Source organism: Eschrichtius robustus, chromosome 3, assembly GCF_028021215.1.
Source record: "Eschrichtius robustus isolate mEscRob2 chromosome 3, mEscRob2.pri, whole genome shotgun sequence".
NCBI lineage: Eukaryota > Metazoa > Chordata > Mammalia > Artiodactyla > Eschrichtiidae > Eschrichtius > Eschrichtius robustus.
The window spans coordinates 157,443,218-157,454,721 of record NC_090826.1 but is presented as its reverse complement, the minus strand read 5'-3'; the positions used below and the strand labels follow the sequence as shown (position 1 = coordinate 157,454,721).

General features: G+C 51.2%; 1 protein-coding gene across 3 annotated transcripts in view; it reads right to left on the bottom strand.

The window, feature by feature from the left end:
• Positions 1–1,929: 1,929 nt before the first annotated feature.
• RASSF5 (Ras association domain family member 5) overlaps positions 1,930–11,504 on the bottom strand; it is a 71,653-nt gene continuing 62,078 nt past the window's right edge. For 2 of the 3 annotated variants that reach the window (XM_068541625.1, XM_068541626.1), the window contains 4 exons: positions 7,877–7,987; positions 6,559–6,856; positions 5,955–6,070; positions 1,930–4,363 (listed from right to left, as the gene is read on the bottom strand). In XM_068541625.1, the coding sequence (XP_068397726.1) occupies positions 4,211–4,363; positions 5,955–6,070; positions 6,559–6,856; positions 7,877–7,987 (678 nt within the window). In that variant the 3' untranslated portion in view covers positions 1,930–4,210. Of the gene's footprint in view, positions 4,364–5,435; positions 5,666–5,954; positions 6,071–6,558; positions 6,857–7,876; positions 7,988–11,504 lie in introns of those variants that run through there. The other variant, XM_068541624.1, reaches the window with a different exon arrangement.

The window sequence follows — 11,504 nt, the reverse complement described above, 5'->3', positions numbered from 1 at the left end:
GGCTGCAAGATGATGGCTTTGCTACAGTGAAGTCTTAGCCAACAGATGCTCTCTTTAGCCTCAAACTTCTTCACCTGGGGCTCATGGACGAGGTCTTCAGTTGAGCTTCAGAGGGTCCACGAACTTCTCTGAAAGAGTGTGCAAGATTTTGTATGATCGTTTTCCTAAAAGAGGTTACCATGCTTTTGTCAAATTCCCGGCAGGATCATGTGATGCCAAAAAGGTTCAGAACCCCTGCTGTGGTCCCTGCTCAGTTTGTGGCAGTCATTTCCGTACCAGGGCTCTCCTTGTATGGTAGGAAGAAGGGCTGAGCTGAATAACTGCAGGGTTCTTTGGTTTTACCATCAAAAAAACACACTTCAGTTTACTTCCTTTTTTTCCTTGGTCATACCACTTTTTTTTTTTTTAAACCAAGATAAAGGCTTGAAACTATCTACAATAGTCACAAATTCCCCATCTGGGGCTTGAAAAAGAAGAAGGGGATGAGTATGAAAATGTGTGTGTGAGGTCCCTTGCCTTTTGTTATTAGCCCCCGAATAATTGTCCTTTTCACTGCTGACTCACTGTAAGTAAACTCCTTTTTTACCGATCCACTCTGTTGACATTAGCAATATGAAACTGAGAAAGAGATTTCTAGAAATTGACCCCAAACAAGATTGTTACAGCAGAACCTTTGGACAGACAGAGTTTGATCTAAGGGAGCACAGTATGTACAGCAGTCATGAAATATGGTCCTCATATGAATACAAATAACACGTAGTACTTTATAAAGTTCTTTCACAGACGTGATTTGTTTTGCACAACGTTGGAGGGATTGGAGCCTCAGAGAGGTTGTGTCTTGCCTTGTTAATCCCTGCTAAAGACACAAGCCAGTAAATGGTGAGGCTGGATCTACAATGAACATCCAACTCTTCACTGTGGTTTGACCCAGAATTCTGCTGTGAAACAGTGTTGTCAAGACTTGTGCTTCGAATGGTTTTTCCAGTAATGGTGACGCATTTGCACTGACTCATCTTCCCTTTCCTCCTTGTGAATAACATAGGTACATGTGAGGAGGCAGGGGAGAGTTAGGCTGTGCAAAGGATTCCTTTTTTCTATGTGCTAAACTGAATAATCTATACCAAGGTCAAATGTACAACTTTAAACTTAATCCCATATTGTAACCAAATGAGTTTCAATGAAAAGCAGAAACTGCTTCATTTCTGGGTTTTGGCAAAATTATTGAAAGGTGTACTTCTTGGAGGTCTAGGTGAGCAAACATTACAGATGTGACCCCATTCCTGGACACTTTTAAGAATGTCTATTGGACAGGGGGTGCTCTCCTAGAGGGAGGCCGGGAGTGGACTGGATGAGCTCCGGGGGCCCCCATTCACTGCACTGTGTGTGATCAATACTGGAAGGCAGGCGAGAATTTCTTTCTAATAACTTTTACGTGGTTATTGCCACGATTACTGAGGTGTTCCTTTGATGGACGTCAGAGCTAAGGTGAAAGGACTGTTTTAGTCATCTAGCCCTCTTCCTCCAGGTGAGATGATCTCAAACTTTCAAAGACACATTCCTATCTAATTTTAAAATAATTCTGAAAATAGAAGAATTATTGTTTAACTCAGTAGCCTATTCTGGTGTTCAATCATCCTTAGCTCCAGAAAGCCCCTCCTCTTTTCTAAGTACTCTTTCTGTAGTAAGTCCCCTTTCCTCTCCTGCTCTGTGGGGATGCAGAATAGCCAGTCACCTAGGCAGCACCCCCAGCCCATGCCTTTGGACGGTTTTCTCAAGCTGATTTGAACAGTAGCCTTCATTCCTCCATTCGTTGGCAAAAGGAAATCTGACTTGGACACAAAATGTGCGCGTTCCTCTATTCCCACCCCCTCTCCCAGCTCCCGATTTCCATGAGATGGGGAAGTTCAAGGAACACATCTCTGGTCTGAATGATTTTTGCAACAAGCTTTTATTACTTTCTTTAAAACCCATATAAGAAAGACATTTAAAAAGAAAACGTCCCCAAAACAAACACTTTACGCACTGGGCAACACAACAGTAGAAGGCACTCCAGCAGTCATGCCCACCCTGGGAGGGAAGGGACACTCCCTACACACTACTGTTTCGGAGGTAGGGCCTCAGCCTAGGTCCTGGTCTAACTGTGCTTTAGAGAAAGTCTGAATTTTCCCATAGTTTCCTTATTTCATAAACACCGCTATCTCTTTATATATAGCTATATGCCTTTATGTATATATGTACATGACTTCTTTTCCTTCTCAAAAATAAAATAGCCACCCCATCAGAGGGAGGCTCTCAGCAGCATTCACAGCGGTTGCACAGGAGCCATGCCTTCTATTCATGTTACAGACATGCAGCTTGAAGAAAAGAGGACTCTGCACCCACCCCTGTCGATATACAGCAGGGAGAGAGATTTTTTTTTTAAGCGGGGGTTGGGGGGGGGATACGATAAGGCTGAGCAGGAGATGGCAGATAACTAGGGTTTTTATGATGTAAAAAATCTTTTTTGAGCTGCTTAACTTGTCCTGTTTTTGCAGCTCTGAAGACTAAGTAGTTTGCATGAAGGGGGCCTGCATTCCTTCTGTGATCAGGGGCGATGTGGACTCAGCGAGGGTCAGGGAGAGAGGGAACTTCTGAGGCTACACAAAGAAGCGTGGGCTCAAACCAACCCAACAGGGACTTGGGAAGGCAGAGGACGACGAAGAAATGGTCTCTCAGAGGCTGACGAAGAAATGGTCTCTCAGAGGCTGCACTGGAAAACTGGCCCCACTTTGAAAGTCCAGAGTCCTTCTCCCTCTGTGCAGGAGTGTCTCTGTAGTCCTGGCTACTGGCTTGAACTGTTTGGCTGGTTTTAAGTTTGAACCTAAGCAAGGAGCCAGTACACATGTAGAGTTGGGAATCAGATCCGCCCTGTCCAGGCAGTTTGACCTCACTTCTCAGAAGTCAGAGCCCAGGACCTTAGACGGGAAGGAGGTCTGCGACCCTCGTCGCATACTTGGAGAGAAGATTCTCCTGGCCTTGTCTCCCACACCGCCGTGGTCCACTTCCTGGCAGGAGCAAGCCAGCAGCAGAGCCTCAAGCAAATGCCCCTGCTCCTGTCCCTCTTTGAAAACAAAAAGGCACTGAGGTCAGCGGGAGGCCAGCCCCATGGCTGGCCATTCTTCCAACATAAAGGTCTCCAAGTTGGCTGAGTTGGAGGTTCCCCGCTCTGTGTACTCAAGGCAGCTCCTCTGGCGGTACCTGGAGATCCCAGAGTCCCAGTGGGAGGAGAAAGGCAGTGCTGGAGGCCAAAGGGAAACCAAGGCAGCCAGGCCTCCCCTGCTCTCTAGCCCGGGGAAGGCTGAAGACAGCTCGGACACATTTATCTGCAACATGTTTTGGCTTTGACTGCCCAATTTCCATACTCAGCAGGAGACTTTAAAAATGGTAAAAGGCTGGTTTCCCTTTGGTGGAAACACATGAGGATGATGGCAATATTAAATTCAAAACTGTAACTCAAAAACAAAGAGTTGTTGACAAAGATGTGGCTGAAGACCACACATACACAGATACATATGCCTTTGGGTTCACATGTGCACAGACTTTTGGGCCATCAGGGCCAGGGCCGGCTGCAGCTTCTCTGGAAATTTCCCAGGCAATCTCAGCTTCAGTGCTCCTGACCCGAGCCAGTGGCTTTATGACCGTCCCTTAAGCCTGAACAACGGGCATCTGGGGAAAGTGGGGGACAGTCCTTTTATGAGCACTGTCGTGCTTTCAGGGGCTTAGCTCAGACCTGCTAAAGGAATATGCTACAATTTTTGGACTCATAAATAAGGGAACCATGGATGGCAAATAAGAAAGAAATTGAAAAAGAATAAAAGGCAGAGAAAGAACATATATCTCTAAAATCTTTTTTCTTTCCTTTGCCGGCTGGTGTGGAGAGGGGCAACTGTTTGGTTTGTGAAAGGCTTGCCGATGGTGAGAGGACGTGGCGGATCTTTCACACGAGCAAGCGCTGCTCCTGGGCAGCGTGCAGAGGGCACAGCGTGACGGCGGGCAGGCCCCAACTCCGCGCACACACGTGTCCATCAGAGATTTTGTGCCACGTCTGGAACTGCTGGGCGGGCACAGATGCACCCAACAGAGGTGTCCTGAGAAAAAGTGTCTGTGGCAAAATAATAATTAATAATAAAAATAAATCCGTGGGCATTGGGAGAAGAGGAAGCAGGACCGGCTAGGCAGGTTTGCCCTGGGATTCTCTTAAGGCCTCCTCCAGTTTCTGCCTAAACTTGTCATACTTCTTCTGCACTTGTTGGATTTTGTCCTGCTCCTCTTTTTCCAGGATTGTTAGGAAGTTCTGGAGCTCGGGGATGGAGAAGGCATCCCACTGTGGGGCGAGAGGGAGATCGGGGGAAAAACAATAGGAGACAGGTTAGTGGTCGCCTGATCTGAGGGCCCCTGCTGTCCCCACTCTTCACACAGTTTGCACATGGTTTGCTACTGAATAGGCAGATGTGACAAATAAAGCTTGGGGTTTCCATGCCGCACCAGCAACAGAATTTCAAATCCTGGCATCTCGTGGCCAAGAGTTACTAGTCCACAAGCCATATTTTTATTCAGAGAATCAATAATCTTAAATTTCTCTGTAGCCGCTGAGATCTTAACAGTGATGCTGGAGCTGCCTGGGACGCAGCTGTCTGCTTTGGGGTGATCAGCAACAGGCTCCCAACATGCGGACCCTCAAGTGGCATCTGGAGGAGAGCTGGACCTGGACTCGGGAGACTGGGTGTCAGCCTGGCTCCACTGTGTGGCCTTGAGCACAGAAGTCCACCTTCTCAGCCTGTTTTCTCATCTGCCGTGGAATTAGGGTATCTGCCTCCCTTGGCTAGCAGAGCAGGTGATGAGATGAGTCACTTGCACAGCTCTGCAGAGCCTGGTGGGCCCGGGCCTGCCCGGTGGGACCTGGCCTCTCAGGACAGAAGGCAAGTCTGACTTCTCTCAGGCTGACCCAGGAACTGAGGCCCCCATGGGGCCAGGGGTTTCGACTCCTAAGCTCTTTGAGCACAAAGGAACATTAAGGTTTATCTGGTTTAATCCCCACATTGTAAATGAAAAAACTGAAGTCCACAGAGGGAACCACAATCACAGACACAACCACCACAATCACAAAGCTTATAGCAGCAAAACTAGAACTAGAAGCCAGGCCTCTAAACCCCCAGGCCCGTGAGCTTGCCATGGGCCAGCAGTGTTCAAACAGCTTCAGCGGAATACTTTTTCCAAACAAAATCTCCCACTATATAAAGCAGATGGAAAGCAGAGCTGCCTGGTGGAGGCCGGGAAAGGACAGGGCCCCACTCACCTGGACCCCCCAGATTTCCACAGTGGCTCCCAAGACTGCTTCCCCGAACCCCAGGCCTCCACTGAATGCAGTGTGACAAACTCTGTGAGAGGCACCCTGCTCTTGGTCACTCCTCTGTGACCCCACCCGCCACGTAGCCCAGGCCGCGGGGGGCACCAGCTTGGTTTCACCTCACTTCACACCACAGACTGGACTCCGGTGAGCTTCCCTTGGGGGATCGAGGTCCGCTTTGAAGAACCAGGGAGAGACAAATGACTCAAAAATACCCATGCCCAGTGGAGCCCAGGGATGGAGCTTGATGGGCCTCAGGCCATCCTGGAGCAAAAGAACCTGGGTGGAACACAGGGAGTTTCTCAGCGCCCCTCCACCCTGAGCTTTCAGAAATAAAGCGCATGAAATCCTGTCTTTCCACAGGCCTTGCCAGACACAGGCCCTGACTTGCTCCCCCAGGGCGCTTACAATCCTGGCTTAAATGCTGAACCTCAGCGGCACTCACCCCAGATCAACTGCCTTGAGACATTTTCCTGCTGTGCTGGGTGGTGAGGATAACCCCACCCGCGCCCACCCAGCGTGCCCCGAAGGCTGGGTTTGTGCACCAAACAAAGGGTCCCAGACCTACCTCCACCTCTCCAGTTTCGTTCTCCTTTAGCACGAAGCTGAGCACATCCGTGTCAGGCCCAGCGAGTAAGCGCAGGTAGAGGGGGCAGTCAGCAACGGAGAGTTTCTGGAAGAGCACTGCAAACCAAGAGAGGGGGCTGGGCGCTCATCTTGGAAAAGAAGGGCAGGGGCTCAGGATGGGTGGGACCGATTGGAAATGCAGAGGCTGGTGTTTCTAAATGGAAGTGGCCATCCTTTCAACCTAATGAAATGAACCTGACAAGAATAAATAGGGTAACAACCTTTATCTTCAGTGTCTGCTAGAGTGTGAAGCATGTTTCCATTCACGTCATCCCCTAAAAGATTAGTAGGAGTGGTGGGCGGGTTCTGTCCCATTCCACAGATTAGGAAGTGAGAGCCCAGGGTGTGGTTTTCCTGAAGTCACACGTGGAGGGAGGGGCACAGTGAGCGGGCAGAATGTGCGTGTGGCCCTTCCACAGACCTAAGCCACATGGATGGCTGGACGGAGGTGCCACGAGAAGCCCACTCCTCCCACTCAAGTGTGTTGGGGAGCACAGACAGAGTTGGGAAAGGTAGTTTCTGGGTGGGAGCTAGCTCTCTCATACCTTGCCCATCCTTGTGTATCCGCTTAAAAAGTGCAAACTTCTGGGGATTGTCCACGACCATGAACTTCTTGAGCAGCCCCTGGATGACCTCACTGACCGTGGTGGTGCTGCTGATGTGCAGCTGCTTGATGGCATCCAGCGGCAGGTAGAAGGATGTCCGCTTGTCCGTGGTGGCTGCCAGGTCCACTTCCTTGATGGCGTCATAGATGGACGGCGGCCGGATCCCAGCAGGCACCGTCACCGGCCGCCGAAGTTTCAAATGCACTTTGATGAAACCCGTGTAGGTGCCGTCTTCACTCTGCCGGGGGCGGGGGCGGGGGGTTCATGTGGGGTCAGGGGGCGTCTGTGTTGCTTGATCCTGTCTGCCACTCTGGGCCGTGGCCCCAGATCCGGTGGGCTGCAGAGGCCTTTCCTAATAGCAGTGCCATCCCAGTCAAACCCCCTCCCGACAGGCTCAGGCTGCCTGCCCCAAATCCCCTGCCACGAGGCAGATGCCGACTGCCTTTGGTGGGTCCCCAGGCCAAGAGGCAGGGTCTGGAGTGGCCTCTCTAGTTTGCCCCTCCCAACCAAGGAGGAGCAGGAAGGCTCTGTAATAAGGCCCTTGGAGAACCAGCGCACTGGATTTTCTCCTGCATCTCTTTCCAAAACCCGGAAGTCTGCAAGACTTAAACCCAGGCCTGTCCGCGACTGGGTTTTCTGGCGCCCCACCCGGCTGAAGCCCCAAAGAGCCAGTTGCCGCCAGCCACCAGCAGGGGGCAGGGTTCTTCTACTGTCTCCTCCCCTCCCCACTGAAGATGGCCTTTCCAAACCTGGCACAAAGTTGGTGCCCTCCCCTCTGAGCTCTGCACAGTCTAAGGAAGCTTCCCCAGACACAGGCTGTAATGACCAAGAAGGGGAGGAGGAGGAGCTGCGAGCTCCCCTTGCCCAGGGCCTCCTGGGCCCTTAGTCACTTGTATATCATTTAATTCCCACAAGCGCTTTGACAAATGGGAACTAATATCTCTCTTTTACATTGAAGCTCAGAGAGGTTAAGGTTTCCCAAAGCCACAAGTTAAAAACAGGAAGAGCCAGAGACTAGATGTGGATCTTATTCTAAAGCCCATTCTATTTCCCTAAAACACACGGAGACCCCTGATAACCCGGGCTCTCAGCTTCACACAAGCCTGGAGGCCTCCAGGAGCCCAAAGAAATGGGAGAGCCCTGGTGGGGGTATCCCCCAGAATGCAGAGGGAGAGCAGGGGAGCCACACCGGCAGGGGCTACGGAGCTGGGAGGGGGAGAGAGGAAGGGGGCGGAGAGTGCGGGGCAGGCCCCCTCACCAGCTTCATGCCCAGGCAGTTCTTTTCCCGGGTGTTGTAGCTGTCGATCTTCTGCTTGATCTCCTGCAGCGTGGGCGGGCACCGCGGCTCCTCTGCGGGTTTACAGTCATTCTGGAACAGACACAGATGTGAGGGTGGATGTACAATGGTTCTCAGGATGAGGAAGGGAATGACCTCGTCCTCCCAAAGGCCTCTCCAACCGAGAATAAGTGAGCACCAGCCTCATGCAGTGAATGGGATGGACTCAGGCTGAGAAAAATCAAAGGTCAAATCCCTGCGCAGCCAGCTACCCCGGGGAAGTGACTTCAGTCTCTCTCGGCCCCAGTCTCCGCACCTGTGAAATGGGGGCAATACCCACCCTTCAGGCTTGTTGCAAGACCAAGGTGAAAAGGCCCGGCACACAGGCACTGGGTATGAATCTGGTGACTCAGCAGAGCTGTTTTGCTTATGGAGGGTGTCCATTTAGATGCTATGGGAGATGCAAAGAAATGCAAGCCATGGTCGTCTCCTCAAGGAAGTAACAATAGAGCTGGAGAGACAGGAACATGCACGTGATCCCAGTATATGCTGATGGGAATGACAGCAATTCTCCCAGATTGAGAGGACCAAGGGCACATGGACATCAGTCCAGGCCCCATGTCACTGGCCACAGCACTTTGCACATAATAAAAAAAAAATATATATACACACACACACACACATATACATATTTATCAAATGAATGCATGAACTAGTGGGGGCAGGGGGCTGTAGCCTTCCCTGATACTTGAGGGGATAAATCTCTGCTGGGGCACAGGGACAGCCAGCGTTTACTTAGCACCTCCTCTGTGCTGGGTGCTTGGCTTGCATTATCTCAGTTAATCCTCAGAACCCAAACTGCAAGATAAGAGTTTATTACCCACATTTCACCGGTGAGACAGTGGAGACTAAGAGGAGTTTAGGAACGTGCCTAAAGCCCTGCCGTCAGTCTCTGCAGAACCAAAAGGGATGCCAGTCTGTTCTGCTGTGTTCTTCTCATGACATCACAATTTATTCTTCTGACTGCCCCCCCACCACACCCCCTCTAGGAAGAAGGAAGTCAAGGAGATGAAGGTCGATGTTGTTCACACTGTGGACAGAATTCAGGGGAGAATTCTGCGGTCTAAGCAAACCTGTCCGTCTGTCAATTCCCTGGGTTTCTCTCAAGTCCATTGCCACCCACCTTCCCTGCTTTGTCTTCACGCTGTCCTGTGTGGTTGAGAGTGCAGGAGCCACAGTTTGGGGGAATAAATAGGTGAGTCAAAACCTGCCTAGAGTTTGCCTTGTCTTAGAAATCTAGCAGACCCAGGGTGGGTCAGGATTCTCCTTTGGCGAATGAGGAAACTGAGGCCCAGAGGGGTGGGGCAACCGTGTTCTCCAGGCTGACATCACCCAGCACTGCCCTGTGGGTGTCTGGTTTGGTTGGGGAATTTCACAGCCATGCTGCCATCACAGCGTCACCCAGCTGAACATGTCAGGCTCCCAGGGCAGAGCTGTCCAGCCTCCTCCCTCCAGCCCGCCCACGGGAGACAAGTCACACTCAGCAGGACGCTTTCACTTCCCCCTCCCACTTTCCAATCCCACAGAGCCGATAAGATGTCAAGCTCTGTGGCTGCCGAGGGGAGCGGGCGTGGCCTCCCACACCCACCCCTCAGCATGGAGACGAACTGACATCCGTTTTTCCATCACAGGATCTTCCGTTGGCCTGTCTGCTCCCCTCTGTACTCTTCCTTGAGGATCTCGATCAGAACAGCACTGTACGCTCACATACCTTACATACTACGTATGTTATTCCTGTTTTACAGATTACAGACAGAGGCTCAGAAGGGTTAAGAAACACGCTTGTGGTCCCACCGCTAGTAAGCATCTGCGTTGGGCCTGGAACCGAGTCCATCAAAGTCTGGAACCCATGCTCTTCTCAATTCCACGTGGTCACCCTAGGACGGCCGCTTCAGCCACTCCCATAGCGATCACTGAAATTCCATGCAACAGGGCTGGGACGAGCAGCCGCTACACCAAGACCTAAAAATTACGTGACCTGTGAAACGTTCAGTGGGTCCCCAGAAGCCTCAGGACCTGGGGCCACCGTGTCACCTGTAAAGATGTCAAGGAGGGACTTCTAGCCTCTGGCAGGGGGAGGCAGGCGCCAGGATGCAGGGCCCACCCTTTTCCTATGTGGCCACTCAGGTCTCTGGAACAGGACCCTGATTCCATTGAGGACCACCCAAGGGGAAGTACTCCCCAGGGCATCTCCCATCTTCTTGAGCTGAGCAGCAAGTGGTGTGAGCCACACAGAGTGTCTTCTTTCACTGTCGACTTATTAATCCAGGGACCCTCACAGTGGAGCTTCTCATTCCTCGTCCCTCCCCGCTTAGTTCCTGGAGACCCCGCCCCCAGCACCCACCCCACTGGGCACATCTCTATGGGACCAGACGTGCCTGCTGCCCTCTGGGAGCTTCCAGTCAGAAAGACCAGTATCCCGTTACCATTACATACACTCCATTCTGTCCGTCTCTGAAACATGCAGGCTGTTGCTCCTTAGGAGTTAACAGCTTTCTCATACTTATCTACAAAAAAGAGTTAGAAGCTCTAGAAGCTCCTGGAAGATCTCTCATAGTTTCCAAATGAGCTATAGCCATTTCCCGGTAAGAAAAGGCAGCTGTATCATGGCTTTCAAAGGCCAGTATTCCAGCCTGTTTTTGAATACAGTAAGAGTCAGAGCTGCCTTAACCTCAGGTTTTTTCTTCCTGTTCTCTTTTCCTTCAGCAGATAACCCATCTATTCCCCGCTTCCCACCACAAACCTGGGGAAGTGACGCAAGTGGCCGTGGGCACCCTTTGCAGGACTCACGCAGAAAACAGCCATCCTGATCTCCACCCCGTCTGGGCGTGCCAGGAGCCCTGTCTGGCCAGCACATTGAATCTCCCACCCTGGGATGACAGCACCCCTGGCTGCTGCCCACACCAGATCTGGCAGACGAGATCTGACCATAGACTGAATGAATCACCTCCCAAAGCAGGCCAGCCAGCCAGCCAGCCATAGCTACGGGAGTCCACTCTTTCCCATCCTAGAGATGGTAGAAAACCTAGACCAGCGCTTCTTAAACCTGGCTGCACGTGGACTCCTCTGGGGGATCTTTAGAAACACAACACCTGGGCTCCATCCTGGAGATTCTGATTTAATTGGTTTGGGATGCAGCCCGGGCAGAGGGAGTTTAAAAAATCTCCCAGGTGATTCTAATGTGCAGCAATGTTGGAGAAGAACTGGTATAGACCCCTCCCAAGCAATTTCAGACCTCAAGGGTCCCCATCCAGCTGCAGACTTAACACTTTTGCACTCACAGATATGCACTGCCCCAAAGGTTTACCGAGAAGGCAGTATCCAGGGTGTGAACAGATCAATAATATTGTAATCTTCAGAGGATAAGTCAAAGACCCCACTTTCTATTCACCTGCCAGATTCTCAAGTCCTCAAAGTGAAAGATTTGTCTCCATCTATGGGTACAAAGCTAGAAACCAGACAGAGTTTTGTCTCCTGGGGTGGCCCAAGATGGAGACAGAATGGGGAGCTCACTCTGTTGTGATTTTAAAGGTAACAGGCATTGCCCTGT